The 22,361-nt window shown below is 38.6% G+C and overlaps 1 protein-coding gene across 13 annotated transcripts in view; it reads left to right on the top strand.

Annotated features, from left to right (window-relative positions):
* Positions 1 to 22,361, top strand: part of LOC127435738 (tight junction protein ZO-1-like) — a 155,868-nt gene that overhangs the window by 117,669 nt on the left and 15,838 nt on the right. For 9 of the 13 annotated variants that reach the window (XM_051689381.1, XM_051689380.1, XM_051689370.1 and 6 more), the window contains 12 exons: positions 10,527 to 10,654; positions 10,836 to 10,941; positions 11,061 to 11,211; positions 12,273 to 12,381; positions 14,534 to 14,753; positions 14,846 to 15,030; positions 15,695 to 15,790; positions 15,900 to 15,982; positions 17,892 to 18,102; positions 18,249 to 18,349; positions 18,738 to 19,091; positions 20,506 to 20,742. In XM_051689381.1, the coding sequence (XP_051545341.1) occupies positions 10,527 to 10,654; positions 10,836 to 10,941; positions 11,061 to 11,211; positions 12,273 to 12,381; positions 14,534 to 14,753; positions 14,846 to 15,030; positions 15,695 to 15,790; positions 15,900 to 15,982; positions 17,892 to 18,102; positions 18,249 to 18,349; positions 18,738 to 19,091; positions 20,506 to 20,742 (1,981 nt within the window). The remainder of the gene's footprint in view (positions 1 to 10,526; positions 10,655 to 10,835; positions 10,942 to 11,060; positions 11,212 to 12,272; positions 12,382 to 14,533; positions 14,754 to 14,845; positions 15,031 to 15,694; positions 15,791 to 15,899; positions 15,983 to 17,891; positions 18,103 to 18,248; positions 18,350 to 18,737; positions 19,092 to 20,505; positions 20,743 to 22,361) is intronic. The other 4 variants (XM_051689382.1, XM_051689376.1, XM_051689374.1 and 1 more) reach the window with 1 other exon arrangement.

Here is a 22,361-nt window from a genome sequence, read left to right as displayed (position 1 = left end):
ACAACTCCATACTTAAGATCTGGTTTTATCCCATGGCCTATCTGTTAATGATATTGACATCTGTGATATTAACTTTTCTGATCACAAACCTGTTATTTTGAATGTCTATCTTCCTGCCCAAACTGCTAAATCCTGTTCCTTTGTTCGTCGGTCTCGGATGATCTGCCCTGCCACTCAGGGGGAGTTCTCTGCGGCATTCATGGATGCTTGCAAATTCTTATCCTTGGACTCTCCTTTACATCATCTAAGCTCTGATGGCCATCTCACCTTATTTAATTCAACCTGTTTAAATATTTTGGACTCAGTTGCCCCACCGAAGTCTAAACGTGAAATCTTTGAATAATACTGTCCGCTCGCTCAGACAGATTTGTAGGAGAGCCGAACGAAAATGGAAGAAAGGTAAATTGCAGGTTTCCTATGAAATTCTTAGTGATGCTCTTTCTGATTTTCAGAAGATGGTGAGGGATGCAAGGAATAAATATTTTTCAGATAACATTGCTGAAAACTGTCATAAGCCAAGGTTTCCTTTTTTCCACTATCAGTGCTGTTATCAATCCTATCGCTTCTGCTTTCCCAGTTTTGTCGTCAACAACGTGAAAAAATTTTCTTACATTTTTGTTAAGACTGCAAATTCAGTGCTACACAATGTTCCTCCTTATCAGACTGCTACTGATTCACCTATTTGTTAAGCTGTTTGGAAGGAGTTTAAGCCTATCTCTCTCCCCATGCTTTACGATACTATTGGTCAAAGTCTACTACCTCCCCTCATGATATTATTCCTACACATTTTCTTAAACAGATTGTTGATACTGTTGGGGCTAGCATTCTTTCCATCATAAACAGGGAGAGCCACATGCTCTTGAACCACTTTTGGCTTGCCTAAAAGTTATAACAAAATGGCTGTCTTCCAACCTTTTGCACTTAAATGAGAGTAAGACTGAAATTATTAGATTTGGACCTGCGCATACTGAATCAAATCCAGAATTGTACATGGATCAATTTGCACTTCATATCAAACCGCATGTAAAAAGTATTTTTACTGTACAGCGAGCTCAAACTCGATATGCATATTAATGTGGTTATTAGAGAAAGTTTCTTTCAACTCAGGCTTCTAGCTAAGGTAAAGCCCTTCTTGTCTTTTAATAACTTTCAAATAGTGATCCACGCTTTTATCTCCTCGCGTCTGGATTACTGTAATTCTCTTTACACCGGGATTAACCAGGCATCCCTGGCCCGATTACAATTAGTCCAGAATGCTGCCGCCAGACTTTTGATGGGTACACGGAAGCATGAACATGTCACTCTGATTCTCGCCTCACTTCACTGGCTACCGGTCCGCTACAGAGTTGACTTTAAAATACTTCTTCTGGTTTATAAATCTTTTAACAACTTCGCTCCTTCCTACCTCACAGAGCTTCTATCTGCTCATAATCCATCCAGAGCTCATATATCATCTGACCAAGTGTTGCTATCAGTTCCTAGATCTAGACTGAAGCATAGAGGTGATCGTGCTTTTGCCGTAGCTAGCCCTAAGCTTTGGAATAGTCTGCCTCTACACATTAGGACTGCTCCAGCACTAACTATCTGGCTTTTGAACATTCTTAATGACACTTCTTAAACTTGTTATATGCTTTTTATTGTTATTATTTTTATTTTCTTACTCTATTATTGTTATTACTAGCATTTTTACTTAAGGGTTTTTATTTACTGCTGTGAAGCACTTTGGTCAACTTATGTTGTTTTTAATGGTGCTATAAAAATACATATGACATTGACATTACCCCTAGTCAGCTGCAATGTTTAACCTTAATCGGTTGTTCTGCGATCATCTCTTTTGAACTGGCCCACGTTTCTATTGACTTGAGAGCAGCATGATGACAACATGGTTAATCAGCCAACCTTGAAATGTATCCAATGAAATTGAAGCGGCATATGCACATATGCGTGAGGTTACAAAATCGTATGCGGTCATACGAAGCGCGGAGCCACAAAAAGCACAATAAATTGCATTTTTGCGTGGCTGTGGATGCATCATATGCACACTGTTTGCACTGTAGATATGAACGATACCTTAAATCATGTGGCTTGTTGAGGAGAGGTGTGCCATTACTTTTCTAATCAATCAGACCTCAGATTATATGATTGGCAGGAATAGTAGTGCAGCACAACAAAAATAGGGGTGTCCTTCAACTGAACACACCAAGTGGTGTCACAATATGCTGCATCAAGCATTTCCGGGGTTGACAGATTTGCTGATTTTGTTGGAGCCAGCTAGTAGGGCTCCAGTTGTTGGGCTTTCTTTTTCGATTAATCACATCTACATTTGAACGATCCTGACATCAGTTATTGAAATCCCAATATCGGTCTTTTAATTTTGGTTTTTAAATTGACATGAGGTTTGGTTGTGTTGATTATTATTAGCTTAAAATAAATAGAAATTGAACTGCAAATTTTGGGCTCAGTTGTAAAAAAAATTGTATTAATATTTTAAAATCTACCAATTTAGAAGGTTCCCTTTATGACTTACAGTATTAGCTGTAGGAATTTCTTTCATTATACTAGAAAAATGGATATTAAAACTGAAATATACCCAAGTCGTATCGGGATCAAATCAAGAGCTTGTGAATCAGAATCTAATCTAATCAGGAAACCTGTATAGATACCCAACACTACCTGCTAGTTTTGTCAACCGATCTAGCCAGAACTGTTGTTGTTTTAAAAAAATTGGAGTGATGCGCTCCATCAGACACTTCAGAATCTGTTGACAGATTCGCTGGTTAAAATGGGAGTCAACTAGTTTTGTTGCGTCAGTCTAGCCAAACTGCTGAGAAGTTTTGAAGACATTTTTAGTGAGAACATTATCACTGATGTTAGCAGCCTCAAGCAGGTTTAAGACACTAGTGCAGGGCCAATTTTTTTCTGCCCCAGAACTGCCTTTTTTAAGTGGAGGCATGTTGAATGGGGCCATGTTGGGCTTCGTCTCTGTGTCGGTGGAAAAGGGGCTTGTGAGAACATGAAGCAAAACTTCCTGTCGGACAAGGGAAAACATAATGAGAGAAGATAGAAGTTCTTGTTCAAAGTCCTCATTGCATGTAATGGAGGAAGTGATGGTACAAATTAAAGACAATGCACTCAGCCTTGTTCCATTGACTTGTGGTCGCCACAAGATTCAAACTTTGAGGGTGAGATCCTGGAGGAATTGGAAAATTTTCTTATTCCACTTGCTCTTTCATGGTTGATTTTACCAGGTCTGGTTCCGGCTTGTCAGTCTGTGAACAAAGAAGAAAGTGTGTGTGTGTGTGTGTGTGTGTGTGTGTGTGTGTGTGTGTTTTAAGAAGTCCTGCAAAGCTTCTCCCTCCATTTCTCACCTTCCATTTTCTCTTTTCAGTAAAAACTAGTCGCATGCCATCCAGAAATTGACATTTGGACACTTGGCTCAGGCATGTTGCCGGTTAGGGTTGTTACAATAGCCTAATTTTAGAAGTCCATACCAATGCCAGTACATTTTCACAATTCATGATAGGGCTAGGTAAAAAAAAAAATATATATTTTTAGTTTTAGTTGTTGATTATTATCTGTATTAAACTGCATAGTTTGGGGCCTGTTGTTAATCTTTTTAATAAAAAATTTTGGAATGTTCTAAGTTAGAAGTTTCCATATACATTTTATACAGGGAGAATTTCTTTCACATGTAAGCAAAATGAATATTAAAATTAAATATACCCAAATGAATCAGAATCAAATCATATCTCTGTAGAAATATGCTGTCTCATGCACTGCCTTTTTAGATAAACTAACAACATAACTGTGTTTACATTAATACTCTGCTGAAACTAACATTTCAACCAAAAAGCGCAAGGTATAAACGTACTTCTCAGAGCACATGCAAATGCTGTCTCGTTGAACTACCAGTACATTAGAAAGACTGGCAACGTTACTTTTTTAATTTAGTATCGACTTAGTATCAAGGTACTGGTACTTTTGATATTCCTATTGCCAGTTACAAAGATCTAGAACCAAATAAAATCATAGTCCAGCATCAGAAATATCAATAGCATCAATAGTTCTCTGTGATGGAACAAAATTCTTAGACATATGAGAGCCACCCCCTCAGCGCTGAGCATTTTATCTCTCTTAGTTGGTTTTATGGATCATAACATTTATAAAGAACCTCGTGTGGGCCATGATGGCTGTAATACTGCAAGGCATTGTGCGTGATGCTACACACTTATCCTCAATGTCATCAGCCAAGCTGTTTTATTGAGCCACAGTGTAATTGCTGAGAAGGATATTCATCAGTGTCATGAATTAAACAGGATCACATGTGGTGGCATGACATTACAGAGATGAAAAGAGAGAGATGCTTCTGCAGTCTTTGAACGTTGCTTGTTGTTGTTTACCCTAATAGCACACGTACATCACCCAGATGTCTATTTGATGTGTGTGTTTACATCTGGAAGACAAATGTTTTAGGTTGTTTGCTCATCTGCAAAACATCTATAAGACGAAAGTCAATAAGTGTCTCGGATGTCAATAAAACATTAAGCAGATGTCTTTGAGACGTTTATGATTTAGAATGTTTGTAAATCTGATCTTTTTAAGATGTTTAGCAAATGTTAATTAGATTGTGATGCTTTCCAGATGAAAAGATCTAATACAGACATCTCTGAGATGTACATGTGTTATCTGGGTAGCGTGACAAAGATCACAGACCAGACCATCATCTTTGGCCGATTGCCGATTTTGGCATGCCTTCATTTACATTTACATTTATTCATTTGGCAGACACTTTTATCCAAAGCGACTTACAAAAGAGGAACACATAAACGAATCATCTTAAGGAGACAGTGGTACGAAAAGTGCCATATTACAAAGTATCACTAGCCTCAGAGTAGCATTCAAAACAGATTAAAGTGCAACAAGGAATTTTTTTGTTAACAAGTGACTGGTTAAGTGCTCATGGAAAAGATGTGTTTTTAGCCGTTTTTTGAAGACAGAATGTGAGTCAGCTTCACGGATGGAGTTGGGAAGGTCATTCCACCAACGTGGTATGATGAAGCCGAAAGTCTGGGAAAGTGTTTTGGTGCCTCTTTGTGTTGGTACAACAAGGCAACGTTCCTTAGCTGACCGCAGGCTTCTAGTGGGCACGTAGCTCTGCAGAAATGATTTTAGGTATGCTGGAGCAGACCTAGTGACTGTTTTGTATGCCAGCATCAGAGCCTTGAACTTGATACGTGCATCAACCAGCAGCCAGTGAAGAGAGACAAGGAGTGGTGTAACATGCGCTCACTTTGGTTGATTAAAGACCAGACGTGCTGCTGCATTCTGGATCATTTGCAGGGGTCTAATTGCACATGCAGGGGGGCCTGCAATGAGAGCGTTACAGTAGTCCAGTCTAGTTATGACAAGTGACTGAACAAGAAGTTGTGTGGCATGTTCAGAGAGGAAGGGTCTTATCTTCCTGATATTGTAGAGTGTAAATCTACATGATCTTGCGGTATTTGAGATGTGGTCTGTGAAATTTAGTTGGTTATCGATGGTTACTCCTAGATTTCTGACCGTTTTGGAAGGCGTTACTGTAGTTGCACCCAGCTGTACGGTGATGTGGTGTTCAACAGCAGGGTTGGCTGGAAAGACTAGGAGTTTGGTCTTGGCTGGGTTAAGTTGCAGGTGGTGTTCCTTCATCCAGGCCGAGATGTCTGCCAGGCAGGCAGAGATTCGAGCAGTCACTGTGGTGTCGTTGGGCTGGAAAGACAAGTAGAGTTGCATGTCATCAGCGTAGCAGTGGTAAGAGAAACCATGTGCCTGAATGATGGGTCCCAGTGATTTTGTGTATATAGAGAAGAGAAGTGGCCTGAGCACTGAGCCTTGAGGTACCCCAGTAAGTAGCTGATGTGACTTGGACACCTCACCTCTCCAGGCTACCTTGAAGGACCTACCTGAGAGATAGGAATTAAACCAGTCAAGCACAGTTTCTGTGATGCCCAGAGTAGAGAGGGTGGATAGTAAGATCTGAATGCCTTCATGCATTAGGGATGTGCAAAAATACATATTTTCAAAATCAGCAAAATGGTTAATTGCATGAACGACTAGATGACTAAATGTTCTTAAGGAAGACCTTTATAATTAGGTGATTCTCACAAAACCTGTCAAATAAAAGTCCTAGTCCTATTTTACTCCAAAATAAAAAGAAACCTATGAGACAATTTTTTACAGATAGAAAATTAAGCCTATTTTTAGGGCCTTTAAGGTTTATGAAAGTGTGTCATTATTTTCATGGCACTTTTTGGGTTCACCTGGACCCAATCAGACTCATTTTCTTAGGGAGCGTTTACATAAGATGCGTTCTTGCATTTAAAAACAAAGTTAGACGGAGTGGAACAAATTGGAACAGAATGCATGGGTCTCAAAATGCATTTTTAAAAGTTGGACTATTTTCAAATTGCCACAGTGCCTTAAAGGCGAAACACTCGTGGCGGGGCGCTCAAAAAACAATGCTAGATGCTGTGCTATGACGGAAGACTTCCATCTGAATGTATATAAGTGTAGTAGTTGTGCTTTAAAGAGGATGAATTTAAAGACGCAACTTTTCTGAGTTTTTGTTATACCATGCAAATCGTATTAACAGCTAAAATACAGCACGCAGTCAGCACTGAAATTAAAGCATCGCCTCTAAAAAGAATATATATATATATATATATATATATATATATATATATATATATAAAGAAAAAATCTAGGTAAACTATTTTCTGGAAATAAAGTCACACCTGAATATAAGTTGCACCGGCTTAAAATAAAATTTTTGAGAGAAACAAAACATGGATAAGTCGCATCTGTGTATAAAGACTCGGGATACTTTGTTTTTCTGCGTTACGGATCGGATCACGCCCGGTCTACTGCATTGCCAAGTATACTCTTTTGACCACGAGCAGATACGAATATGCAAGATGCATGCACACTACGACTGCTTTGTGAAACAATCAACGGCTGGTGCATGCATTGACGATGCACACAGACGAGGACTGTCTCGTGTTGAGAGAATCTTGGCGCGGACAGTCCACGCAGAGTGTGCTTATGCCGAAATTTGCGTCACGCATACTGTGCAGACCAATTAGCAACGTGGACACATGAAGAATACTTTGGACATACATCGCACTTACAGGGGTTGCATACGGCAGTCAATAGGACCCGGGAGCAGCCGCCCGACTTCCCTTCAGCTGCACAATGTGTCAAAACGCGTTCCATGAAGAGGATAACCTTAAGTCTAGGATTAGACTAGAAGTCATAGACCTTTCGGATGATGAAAAACAAATGTGACTTGTATTCCGAAAAATATGGAAGTCAACCTCACAAATCGACTAGTCAGGTTTTGGATGACATTGTAACCCATTCCTATCACCAATAGCTCTCTGAGATGCACCTGGAGTCCTTTTCTCTTTCTCTGTTCATTGTCTTTGACTCCCTGATTTCTCTAGATCAGATAGGCTGCGCTAAATTTAGTCCAACAAAGGAGCAGCATAGCACAGCTGTGACCTTCAAGACTGCCTAGCTTCCCTAAACATACAACTCCCTCCCTTTCTCTCTCTCCTCTCCATCACCCTCCCTCTCATCTGCCATTTGTCTTTCAGTGTAAACAGTTTTTTATCAATTGTGTGCTTAGGCTTGATATTGTGGAAAAAGCGGTGTTGTTTTTGGTTGTCCTTCTGAGTGCAGAGCATGCATTAATCATCAAAAACTGAACAGCATAAAGCTTACATTATCATTGCACATGGTACTGTATAGTAACTGTATTTACAGGTGTATTGTATGATGTAAATTGGTCTGAAACATGCTTTACGCAAGTACAAGAATGCAAACAATTCTTGCTGCACTAGCTTGATTTCATACTTTGTAATGTTCTGAAACGAGAGCGCAACTCAAATGGTAACGCATTTCATAGCTCCTTTCAGCAAGGGGGTGCTAACTTATCTGGTTAAATGGCACAGTAATGGAAGAATACACATCAGTTAGAGACTCCATGCTCACAATGAGTCATCCAAGTATTCAAGTTTGTGTTTGCATTCTTACGTAGGGTTTATATCTGGTCTTAGAAGGAAATGTATTTTTAAATGTATGATGTACAGTAAATAACAGTCGGTAAAGTGAATTTGGGGAGTCTGAGTCATTTTAGTGTTTTTTTATTTTTGAGATAGTGTTTCAATTTATGTCTCAATAACCAGTAAAAAACTGATTTCATGATTCATATCGCAGTCATTACTCAAATGTGTTTCCAGAGGCGTGGTGTTTTATGTACTTGATTTTGTAATTAAATAAATATTTGGTTAAAATATATTAACCCCAAATCAATATGGAAAAAAATTTCTTTATTTGCATGAAGAAAATAAAGCCTACATTTAGGATTGTTAATATTTGTCGCTTTGTGACAATTATTTTCATGATACATAGGATAGCACATTTTACTCCCCAATTCTCTGTTTTTTTTTTAGTGTATTACCATAAAAAAAGATGCTGTTATACAATGATTTTCTATATTAAAATAATCTCAAATGAAAGGCAGTACCAAGGGAGTAGTACTATGATGTATAAAAACTTCACAATTTAAATAATTTATCTCTTTTTTCACATTGCGATACTTAGAATTGGGGGCTATATATCGGCAATATAAATGCCGATACTGATATCTAGAGAGCAGGATGGCCGATATAAATCCTGATACCAATATCTAGAGAGCAGGTTGGCCGATGGCCTGTATACATGCTGATACCGATATCTAGAGAGAAAGATGGCCGATTCCCTGTATAAATGCCAAAAACAAATATCTAGAGAGCAGGATGGCCGATATAAATGTATATACCAATATCTAGAGAGCAGGATGGCCTGTCTAAATGCAGATACAGATATATAGAGAGCAGGATGGCCGATATAAATGCCGATACCAATATCTAGAGAGCAGGATGCCCAATGACCTATATAAATGTGATACCGATATCCAGAGAGAAGGATGGCCGATGGCCTGTATAAATGCCAAAAACAAATATCAAGAGAGCAGGATGGCCGATATAAATGTATATACCGATATCTAGAGAGCAGGATGGCCTGTATATATGCAGATACAGATATATAGAGAGCAGGCTGGCCGATATAAATGCTGATAACAATATCTAGAGAGCAGGATGGCCAATGAGCTATATAAATGTGATACTGATATCCAGAGAGCAGGATGGCAGATATAAATGTGATACCGATATCTAGAGAGCAGGTTGGCCGATATAAATGTGATACTGATATCTAGAGAGCAGGATGGCCTGTATAAATTTAGATACTGATATATAGAGAGCAGGATGGCCGATATAAATGCAGATACCGATATCTAGAGAGCAGGCTGGCCGATATAAATGCTGATACCAATATCTAGAGAGCAGGCTGGCCGATATAAATGCTGATACCAATATCTAGAGAGCAGGATGGCCAGTGACCTATATAAATGTGATACCGATATCCAGAGAGCAGGATGGCAGATGGCCGATATAAATGCGATACCGATATCTAGAGAGCAGGATGGCCGATATAAATGTGATACCGATATCTAGAGAGCAGGATGGCCGATATAAATGTGATACCGATATCCAGAGAGCAGGATGGCCGATATAACTGCAGATACCAATATTTAGAGAGCAGGATGGCCGATATAAATGTGATACCGATATCCAGAGAGCAGGATGGCAGATGGCCGATATAAATGCGATACCAATATCTAGAGAGCAGGATGGCTGATATAAATGTGATACCGATATCTAGAGAGCAGGATGGCCGATATAACTGCAGATACCAATATTTAGAGAGTAGGATGGCCAGTGATCGATATAAATGTGATACCCATATCCAGAGAGCAGGATGGCAGATGGCCGATATATTTTTTGACCTTGGAGAACTCGACTAGTCGAAGAGCGTTGATGATTGGCTAAAAATAATTGTGGGTGTGGTTTGGACATAACGTTCTTTATTTTCCTCAACAAACTAATTTTAAAACTACGCTGCATGTAGTAGAAGTGCAGGCTTTGCCTAGGATGCATTTGTTTGTTTAGATAAATTATGCTCTACACTTTATCTGAACTTTATCAGTCCATGCATTCCATGGGAATTGAACCCCTGACCTTGGCGTTACTAGCACCATGCACTTCCAGTTAAGCTGCAGGAACACAGCTAAGTTTGATGTCATCATCCTATTGGAGATCCTGAATGTTTTTGTTCCAGATAAATACCTGAAGAAAATATTGTCAAATACTGTCAAAAACATATAGCTTGTAATTTTGCTCTCAAACAAACATCTGACATACAAACGTTCTGTGGATCTAGAAGGACTCAAAAAAACTGGTTGAAACGAATTATTCATTTCCAAATCGTACATCACTGCATTAAGCATGACATTACTAATTAAAGATAAACCATCTCTGCTGGATGTCATTTCCTGTGTAGTATTCTAGCAGCTTTTCTTTGTGTTGTCCTTGTGTCCACACACACAGCCACAGAAGTCGTGAGGAGGAGAGGATCTTGAAGGCTGGGCCACTCCCCCTACCTGCTAAGATGGTGGAGGAATCTCCCAAAGAGCAGACCGCTGTCAGAGAAGAGAAACAGCTACCCCCTCTGCCAGGTCAGAGGTCACTGCACATGCGCACACTTACAGGAGCATACATATACACTTTTAAAAAGCATTCCTTCAGAAGCAAATTGTACACATTAATAGTAAGAGGTTTCCAAAAAATCAAGTTCCAATATACTTTTATGCATGTATGTTCTCTATTTAAATATTGATTGTGTTTCAATCCCCTCAGAGCCCAAGCCAGTATACGCCCAACCCGGCCAGCCTGATGTGGACCTGCCCGTAAGTCCAGCGGACGCCCCTGTGCCAAGTGTCACCCACGACGACAGTATCTTACGGTACTACAGCTTTCCCAACACAGAGTTTTATGTCCACACCAGTGGGGCAAACCAATTTTTTGCTCTTTAAACAAATGTCATGATTGTGTTTGGACGTGAATGTTTGTGTCTGCCTGCAGGCCGAGCATGAAACTGGTGAAGTTTAAGAAGGGCGAGAGTGTTGGGTTGAGACTCGCGGGCGGTAATGATGTTGGTATATTTGTGGCGGGTGTTCTGGAGGACAGTCCTGCTGCTAAAGAGGGCCTGGAGGAGGGAGACCAGATTCTCAGGGTGAGAATGCTCTTTCCTGACCATCTCAATCCAGGAACTTCATAAAACTGAAATTAATTACCATTAGAAACTTAATAGTGCTTTATGAGCATCACACTATATCCGCACAACACTTCTGCTCTGTTCCAAAACCTGGTACGTTTCCTAGCTCATCTATTGTCTGTATAGACAGCTACTTTCTAAGGAACCATATTAGCCAAAATGGAACCTCATATATGACTGATTAAAAACACTTTACGTGGGAAACAATTCAGTTAATCCATTTAAATTGTTGTGAAACCACCCAGGTTAGTTCCCACAACAGTTTTGAAAAATCGCATAAGTAGGCATAGGGAAGAAAAGCTTCTGAGAGGAGGGGCCAAAAATAGTGCAAAGAAATACCTAAATTGAAAATAACATATACTGTCATGTAATGTTCATATTATATGTATTTGAAACAGCCTTTACATCAGGAACATGCCTTTATGTTTGACCTTTTTAGCTTAAGTTTTGTCTTATTTTGATACCTGCTTGGTGTGTACTCAAACCATTGCATCTCTTACTGTAGATGTGATTTTGGCCTTAGATCTTCTAGATGATTGTAGTGGCTTTTAGCTGTTGTGATGAATAACTGGAGTGGGACTCTTAAAGGTCTGCGGGTGGAGGGAGATTTGGTGTTCCCGCTTTTATAACACTGTTTTTACGGGCTCTTTAATGGCAGCATTAGTTTTATGGCAGTTCCTGCTTCCAAAATGTCCCTCCACTGCTGTAAAAATGCTGTTCACCTCAGTGTGTGTGAAGATGCTTGCCTTCTCACAGGATGGTTTCCCTGGTGACGTCGATTCCTTCTCCTTTCTGCCAAATTCTGTCTCTTTCTCTTTCTTAATGGGTTTTTTTCTTTATTCAGAACAGTGTTTGTCACCTTATCTTTCACAAAAAAACACATCGCCAGCAATATACACAATCACACTTTCTGTATGTTGCACAGACCTGTTTTGGAGCAGTTAGGACAAAAATTCTCATTCATTAAGCTACCTTCTAGAGAGGCTTTAAGAAAATGCTTTTTTAATGGCTGTTCTCAGGTAAACAATGTGGACTTTGCAAACATCATCCGTGAGGAGGCAGTGCTGTTTCTGCTGGACCTGCCCAAAGGAGAGGAGGTCACCATACTGGCTCAGAAGAAGAAAGATGGTGAGGATATGATATGTTTAAACATATTGTTGATGAAAATAAGTCGAGAAAAAGACTTCAAGATATTAACAATGCATTATCAAGGTTTTTGTTTTCCTTAAAGAATTGACTGAATTAATCCAGTCATAGTATATTGTTTTTACTATGGGGTTTGGGATTTATGGGATTTCCCAGAGTAACTTCTGAAAGTAGCTTATACTTCAATATATTCATTAGAAGTTTTTAAGGAGCTCAGTCCTTTAATCTAACATATTAATCTTTAATATATTTGATTCATGTTTATTAGATCTGTCGAAATTAACACGTTAATGCATGCGATTAATTTAAAATGTTGAATGCGTAAATTTTTCATTAACATGCTTAACTCACGTACAAATTTTCACAGTAGATTCTGACATTTTATCAGCTCCGTGTGAGTGCTGAACACTGATTGAAATAGAGCATAACCTTTGCAATGTGTCCGGGGTCATTACATTGACATGTAATGGAGAATGAACCTCTTAACCATAATCTTTTTTGTACAAAACAAACCCAGATGGGACTTGTAATAAGCCGCATTCACACGACCCACTGGAATGAATCATCAGAATTTACATGGTGCCGTGTTCCAGACAATTCGGATGAAATATAATTTTTGTGGACGGTGCCAGTGCTAAAAGCAAAATAAGATGTTCTCTGCAAGTGCTTTTTATGTGAAGTTCAAAGTGGCAAATCATGTGAAATGCGGCTTCACGATTGCTGTAGCAAAGTGATCAACTATTAATTATGTGGAAGGTGAGGGATTAAGAGATTTAATGCCCATTGCATTGAAAACACAAACAACAAGGAATAAATATTTCAATTAGTTAAAATCCCAACTCGACTTTGAGAAAAGTTTAATGTTACTTAAATTGGTGCTATTTTATATATCAGTTGGTCTCTTTATACTGTGGAATACTTTATTTGGAAAATGTTAATAAAATATTAGTGTTACATACTGTTTTATTTTCTATTCTAAGAAGGAACTAATGCATTTTGACAGGAAGTGTATATATAGTCAAATTTCAGCACTTTCAAAACTGAGAATAATCACGATTAACTATGAAAAATCATGTGATTAACGATTAAATACCATGTGATTAATTGCGATGAACTATGAAAAATCATGCGATTAGCTATTAATAATCATGCGACTGAAAAATCATGCGATTTGGCTATTAATAATCATGCGACTAACTATGAAAAATCATGCAATTAATCGCAATTAACTATGAAAAATCATGTGATTAATGATGAAAAATAATGCAATTAATTGCGATGAACTGAAAAATCATGTGATTAGCTAATAACTAAATGTGATTAATGATGAAAAATAATGCAATTAATTGCGATGAACTGAAAAATCATGTGATTAGCTATTAATAATCATGCGACTAACTATGAAAAATCATGTGGTTAATTTTGATTGGCTGTGAAAAATCATGCAATTAACTATGAAAAACCGTGCGATTAATCGCGATTAACTATAACAATTTGTGTGATTAATTGTGATTATGAAAAATCATGCAATTAACTATGAAAAACCATGCGATTAATCGCGATTAACTATAACAATTTGTGTGATTATGAAAAATCATGCGACTAACTATGAAAAATGCGATTAATTTACATTTACGCATTTGGCAGTCGCTTTTATGCAAAGCGACTTACGCTGCACTTATTACAGGGACAATACCCCTGGAGCAACCTGGAGTTAAGTGCCTTGCACAAGGACACAATGGTGGTGGCTGTGGGGATTGAACCAGCAACCTTCTACCAGTTATGTGCTTTAGCCCACTACGCCACCACCACTCCATTAATCGTGATTAACTATGGAAAACATGATTAGCTATGAAAAATCATGCCATTAATCGCAATTAACAATGAAAAAACATGCAGTTAGATATGTAAAATCATGCAACTATGAAATATCATGCGAATAATTGTGATTAACTATTTTAGTCGACTTACATCATTAATGTTTATGTTATTTCCATCAACTAAAATCATATGCCTCTTCAGTCAGAGTAAAAGTTCTAAGTAATATATTAATCTAAAAATTACAATTTCTTAATAATCTAAAAACTGATGTTTCTCTACTGGCTGATTCTCATGTCCTCTTTTTGCGTCGCAGTATACCGGCGCATTGTTGAGTCCGACGTGGGTGACTCATTCTACATCAGGACCCATTTTGAATATGAGAAGGAGTCGCCGTATGGTTTGAGCTTCAATAAGGGCGAGGTTTTCCGAGTGGTTGATACCCTTTACAATGGCAAGCTGGGCTCCTGGCTCGCCATCCGCATCGGCAAGAACCACCAGGAAGTGGAGCGGGGCATCATCCCGAATAAGAACAGGTATAAAGATTGTTTATTTGTCAGTTTGTATTTTATATTGAGTCATGCATGCTTGATGTGGTATTGCTTCAGCATTTTTATATTCTTTGCAGGGCTGAGCAGCTGTCGAGTGTACAGTACACTCTCCCTAAGACCCCAGGAGGAGATCGGGCTGATTTCTGGAGGTTCCGTGGCCTGCGGAGCTCAAAACGAAACCTGAGGAAGAGCAGAGAGGATCTTTCAGCTCAGCCCGTCCAAACCAAGTTTCCAGCTTATGAGAGAGTGGTGCTTAGAGAAGGTACATACAGCTGTATGCCATTCAAACTGCATCCGTTTTTAGCTCTGCTATGTCGTTGCCATGGTTGTATCTCATTTGATTATCTATTTTTGAAGCGTTTCACAGGTTTGTCTGGCAGTGCTTTCTGTGTCCCCTTATAAATGATAATGTTTTTTCTAATTGTTATTTTCTGTTCAGATGGCTCTTTAAAGACAGTTTGACATCAGAACTGACTGTTTACTTTCTTAATACACTTTCCTGGTCTTATTGTGCTCGATTCATCAGTGCACGTTATTTCAAAGACATAAAGTTTGCCTTCGTAATCTTTCATCAAAATGTAATAATGTTCTCCGCCTCTGAAACAACTTTTATGTTTTTGGCCCCATGGGTGTGGAAAATAATGTTAACCAATAGCCAAATAGCTATTTAGGCATGGTTTAAGGCTACTGTTGTAGGAAATGCAGCTTTTGTAAACTCTTGGCAATAATTAACACAGTATTTTAATGACTGTTAATGTTAAAGTATAAAAGGTTACGGCAATAATAGCAAATAACAGGTGATTTGAAAAAGAACCATTACTATGGGGATTCATTGAGATGCTCTTTAGTGTGAACGTGACCCTCAGCCTCTTTGACTCTTTTTGACCCTTTTTCTACATCTTTTGTTGTTTCTCCTGCATAATAAGCTGGTTTCCTGAGACCTGTGGTCATTTTCGGACCCATTGCGGACGTGGCAAGAGAGAAACTATCCAGAGAGGAGGTGGACCTATTTGAACTTGCGAGTAAGTTTTATTCAAAAGCATTTAAATCATATCTCCTTCATACACTGACGATAATCTGTAGAACAGCAAAAAATTTTGAGTTATCAAACAATGCTGTCTCCTCTCTCAGAGAGTGAACCCAGAGATGCCGGCACAGACCAGCGCAGTTCTGGAATCATCCGTCTCCATACCATTAAACAGATCATTGACCGAGTAAGTATGGACACATAATTCAGTTAACAGCCATCCAGTGGCAATTTCATCTGTCAACTCTATTTTTGCAAGGATAATCCCACAAACCGGACCTCTCAACTGGTTATATTGCATAATTAACTGATCGTGATTATTTGATTTAATCGCTATTATTTTGCTATAACAACAGTTATTGTGCACTTTCAATTCCAGTCCAATATTGCCATCCAATTCCCTTTATTCAGAAAAATAGTACCATTGCCTAATATTATAATAATACCACTATCAACAACAACAATTATAATATAAACAAATAAATATTAAATAATAAATAATACATGATTATAATTTCCAGGTTGACTGGGTTCCAAAAATATAACAGGATGTAGTAGACCCAAAAAGAAACATTTGTAAAAAGAAATGTGTATTTAAAATATTATTCTGCATGCCATTCTACACTTGTTCAATATTTATTTACAGTAATTATTGATTTTATTGTACAATTGTATGATAATGTGAATTAAGGACTACTACTTAAAGGGATAGTTCATTCAAAAATGACTCTCTCATCATTTACTTACCCTCATGCCATCCCAGATGTGTAAGTCTTTCTTTCTTCTGCTGAACACAAAGTTTTTTAGAAGAATATCTCAGCACTGGATGTTCATACAATGCAAGTGAATGGTAGTCAGAACTTTGACGGCCCAAAAATCATATAAAGGCAGCAAAAATTAATCCATAAGACTTAAGTGGTTATGTCTGTATCTTCAGAAGCGATATGATAGGTGTGGGTGAGAAACAGATCAATATTTAAGTCCTTTTTTACAATAAATTTTCCTGCCTGCCCAGTAGGTGGCGATATCCACAAAGAATGTGAAACGCCAAAAACTAAAGAAGAATGTGAAAGTAAAAGTGGAGATTGATAATAAAAAAGGACTTAAATATTGATCTGTTTCTCACCCACACCTTTCATATCGCTTCTGAAGATGTGGATTACTTTTATGCTTCCTTTATGTGCTTTTTGGAGCTTCAAAGTTCTGATCATCATTTGCTTGCATTGTGTAGACCTACAGAGCTGAGATATTCTTCTAAAAATCTTAATTTGTGCTCTGCAGAAGAAAGGAAGTCATACACATCTGGGATGTTATGAGGGTGAGTAAACGATGAGAGAACTTAAATTTTTTGTTGAACTATCCCTTTAAGGTGTAAGTGTATTAAAGGAATGTTCCGAGTTCAATACAAGTTAAGCTCAATTGAAAGCATTTGTGGCATAATGTTGATTACCACAAAAATTTATTTCAACCTGTTCCTCCTCTAAAAAAAAAAAAAAAAAAAAAAATCTTGGTTCCAGTACAGCACTTAAAATTGAAGTGAATGGGGGCCAATTTTTGAACTTTAAAATGCTCACTTTTTCAAAAGTATAATCACAAGACATAAAGGATATGCGTGTAAACATGATTTTAGTGTGATAAAATCACTTACAAACCTTTTCTGTGTAAAGTTAGAGCCAATTTTACAACTTCGTTACCATGACGATGTAATGTCACTAAACACTAAAATGACTGTAAAAATGGCCATTTAAACAACTTTACAGCTCAAATAAGTTTTACCAGAAGAATTAATGCAGGTGCTTTTATAAGATTATAAGCTTCTGTGTGTGTAAATTTCTGTGATTAAACCCTTAAAAAAAAAAAAACATTAATAATTTTTTGTGGTAATCAGCATTATGCCACAAATGCTGTCGATTTAGCCTATTCAGTATTGAACCCAGAACATTCCTTTAAGCTTACACTCTAAGTGACAACACAGACAATTAAATCATTATACGCAATTATTTGTGTGACGAATTAATCGTCAGCCAAAATTTCTGTGACAGACTTTGTTGCAACCTGGCTTTGACATCTATCTCATGATTTCATTGTGCTGTTAGGACAAACATGCAGTGCTGGACATCACCCCTAACGCAGTGGATCGGCTGAACTATGCTCAGTGGTATCCCATCGTGGTGTTCCTGAATCCGGACAGCAAGCAGGGCGTGAAGAACATGAGGACCAGACTCTGTTCTGAGTCCAGGAAGAGTGCCAGAAAGCTGTACGAGCGCGCTCTCAAACTGAGAAAGAACAACCATCACCTCTTCACCAGTGAGTAGAACGAAAGAGAAAGCAAGCAAATGGACCACTAATGCATTGCACTTCAAGAGGGCAGCACATAGTTTTTTTTATTAATGTGTTTAACTCTGATGTTTGTCAAGGCTTCTGTAATTAATTGCATTGTTACTTTCTTTTAGCCACCATTAACTTGAACAACATGAATGATGGTTGGTACGGTGCTTTGAAAGAGAATATCCAGCAGCAGCAGAATCAGTTAGTTTGGGTCTCAGAGGGCAAGGTAAGCTTCTATATTTCTACATCTATGCCAATATACAGATCTCTTGGCCTAAACGGTAGAAGGTCTGGTCCAGATTGCAGATTATTCTGGTTAGAAGCTGTACTTCCAACCTAGTGAGGAAGATTTACCGTTTAGGGGGAGATTCATTAAAAAAACGAATCGTTTCAATTAATAGTGCAGCAGTCTCCACAAATGGTTGTACAGAAAACATCGTGGAAAGTGTATGTAGGCTTTGTTATTAGAATTTCTTTCCTCCCAAAAGTAACATGTACTGATTATTTCACAGACATAGCATCCACTCTCACCCCTCCACCATTTCATCTCCACTGCTGCGGGGCATTAAACTCATCCTAACCATCCCTCCCTCCCCCCTTCTCTCCACCTGCAGGCAGACGGTGCTCCTGACGATGACCTTGACATCCACGACGACCGCCTCTCCTACCTCTCGGCACCAGGCAGCGAGTACAGCATGTACAGCACCGACAGCCGCCACACTTCAGACTACGAAGACACTGATACGGAAGGCGGGGCCTACACCGACCAGGAGCTGGACGAGACCATGAACGATGAGGTAGGCCTGCCTAGTGAGCCGGCCATCACGCGCTCGTCAGAGCCCGTGCGAGAGGACCCGCCCGTCATTCAGGACGCAGCCGGGTACCCAGGCTACCAGCATGCCGTGCCACAACCAGAGCCAGTTAACCGCATTGACCCAGCCGGATTTAAGATGGCAGCGCCCCAGCAGGTACGGATAATAAGGAATACCATAGTGTTTTTATCATGGAGAATTTCAGCTCTATTTTTGTTCAGCATAATGTTGTACATAACCAAATCAAAAGTTCGGACACCTGCTATTACTATTTTTTACATTTTTGAAGAATAGTTAAGTCATTAAAACTACGAAATAACACAAATGGAAGTATGGGAATTATATAGTGAAATTTTTATATATATATATATATATATATATATATATATATATATATATCTTCTGAAGTGAGGATAAAAATTACAGATTTAGACAAAACTGTATCCCCGCAAGGAGTCAGTGATATTTTTTTTATGTTTTTGTATTTGTTTAATTGTTGGTATTACTGCCAGTAACCTAAACTTTTATCTGCAAAGATTTATCGGTAAAAATGATAAATCGGTCGACCTCTACTCTTGGCTTTCTCTCAACCAAATTCATAAATGTCACCTGGGATGCTTTTTAACCTCTTCCACTCTGCGGTCCCACCGGCTGGTCCAAAAGGGGGTGCTATATCTTAAAAAAAAAAAAAAAAGAGCCATTTTTGTACTTGAGTACTTGTCTGTGAGCTTGCTTGTGTGAATAATCCAATGTTATATCTTAGATGTCCAGAACAATATTTGTGGTCCAGCAGGAAAAGCATGCTAAACAAATCTTTTCTAAATATATGTTATTGACTAATGATGATAGAGTATTATACATCAGTGCAAATGGGAGGATCTCTGCTTGCTAATGACACCTAGATTGAGCTTCTAGTCCACTCAGAGGCCGAGATATTCAATGAAACAATGGGAGTGGTGCATAAACTGAAAATTAGACAATGTCTATGGACGAGCACCTCTGTGAGGTCTAAAATACGTTAGAGCACCACCTACATTTCAGAATGGCATTCTGTGACAGAAGGTGGGGAAAAAAATTATACTACTTGCTGCCATCTAGTGGAATAGCCCTAAAATACCCCAGAGTTGAAGAGGTTAAGCATTTAAGCAGAAACATTTTAGATCAAAAGGTTTTAAACATCAAAAGAAACATAAATTCACTTAATTGTACCCAAACCTTTGACTGGTTGTGTATGATAAAACTAAACCTGTTCTCCTTTTTCTTCTTTGGAATACTATTTGAGGTATGCTCTTTGTAAATACATTTTGTAAGTCTTCATTTTCTGCTTCTTTCTAATTTTTTGTGGGGGAAAAAAAATGATATACTACAGGATTGAACCACTTCTAGTTTTTCTGCGACATGTAAAACTAAAGACAGTCATACCACTCATTCAATATCAGGAGAACTTTGTTCAGCTTTCAGTAGTTACCGTTTAACCTGGTCTTGGATGCTTTTGGTGGTTGTAGCTACTTGTTTTAGCTGGTGATGTTGGCAGCATTTGTCTGTAACCTCTTTGCCCCATACTCCACAGCAAACTGAGGCCACACTGGCCTCTCCACCCCCTCCCTCTGCAGTGGCAGCATCGCCCCCTACTGTCGAACCCACCGCGCCACTAGCGGGTACGAACCCCGAGGAGCCACCTGGCACCCCTCAGGCCGACTCCCTTAACAGCCCTGTCCCCGTTCCCGACCCCCAGCCCGAACCCGAGCTCGCTCAGCCCCCAACACACGAACCCCACCTGCCGATTCCTCCTGGCCCAGATCCAAAGGTACCAGCACCACCCAGCACAACCAGAGGCTGGATCCGCTCCTGGGACATTCTGGCCCGGTTTTACCTCAGCTCTCTTTTCAACCTTGCTTGTCGATCACTTTTTCTTTGTCTCCTCCCACTCCACCATCTGCATGATGCTCCGCCCACCCCACGCGTGTGCTGTGTGTGTTCCTATGACACGACGACAGAGACTGTGTAACTGGTACACATGCACCACAGGACAACAAGGCCCCGTTGCATTTGTCTTTTTCTAAGCCGTAGAAGTGCAGTATTCTCACTTGTTGCCTTGTACTACCTCCTCTTGCATGGCTCCTAATGTATGATGTTTCTTTCAGCTTGTTGTGTCTGTAGTAGGGTTGGGCGATATATTGTATATTCGTGATGAGTTTCTGGCGACGTAAATTTAAGCAATAGTGAGAAACCGATAATCAGTTTGACCGATCATTTTACTGATATTCACACTTTTTTGCTTAATCGGTTAACAATTCTTCAATATCGGGTCTACCGATAGATGCCGCTATTTGAGTTCCTTAATAATAGTGCCCACAAAATCCACTACAGCACTTTGTATTTAACTGGTAAAACGATGTTTATTGGTGAAGTAACTTGCTCATAAGTTACTCAACTTTTTACACAACCTCCCTTAATTTCAAATGAGAAACATTTAGCATTTTGAGACCAAAAATATTTCTACCCCAAAACAAAGTTGACAACCATTTAGATCGCAAAACAACTTTTCTTGAATACAATGGCAGTATTCATAATACATATTTTTATTTTTGTAGTCTAATGAAGCAAAAATAAAATTATAATAAAAAAAATTCTGCATATAATTTATCGGATACTTAAACAAAAATAATTTGTATCATAGTTGGTCATAAAAAAAGACTGTCGATCTCCATTGAGCAACATAGTGAATATCGCAATGATTCTGATGCAACATGTAAAGACATGTTGTAATAGCATCTTGGATTTAAACTTTAGTAGCAAAAAACGTGTTAAAAAAGGTAACTCAACGTTCATTCTGAAAATCAGTTCAGAAATTGTTAATTTCAATGAATCTATTCAAAACTCAGATTAAATGATTAGTTTGCAGCATCACTAAAATTAAAATCATACAATGTATTTAAAATTTTGAATCTACTTTGCAAAAAAAAGTCCATTTGGTTGATACAGTGGTCCCTTTATATGAAGAAAAAATAAAATAAAATCAAGAGCAATACATAAATAACTGTGTGTGTGTGTGTATATATATATATATATATATATATATGTATGTATATATGGTCAAAAAGTATCTAGATATAATTTTCTTTGCTATATCGCCCAGCCCTAGTCTGTAGTGATAGCCATAACTGTAGCATTTGGCTTTGACCTGAATCACACCTGTAATTATGGCCGCTGGATGCACTGTAGAGTTGTCACTTAATTGCAAACGGACCTTTCCCTGATTTGCAAGAATTGACTTCTGTAGTTGCATGTTCCTTTAACCTGCAGACAGTATCTACAGCAATGTAAAAGGAAAACAGCTGAATTAATTCTGCATAATGTCTTCAGCGTTTGCTCTCAAGGACGTGAGATGAAGATGTTATGTAGGAGCTCTTGTGTTTTTCACAC

The sequence above is a fragment of the Myxocyprinus asiaticus genome, chromosome 46 (genome assembly GCF_019703515.2).
Source record: "Myxocyprinus asiaticus isolate MX2 ecotype Aquarium Trade chromosome 46, UBuf_Myxa_2, whole genome shotgun sequence".
NCBI classification, from domain to species: domain Eukaryota; kingdom Metazoa; phylum Chordata; class Actinopteri; order Cypriniformes; family Catostomidae; genus Myxocyprinus; species Myxocyprinus asiaticus.
This window is presented reverse-complemented; position numbering and strand designations above follow the sequence as displayed.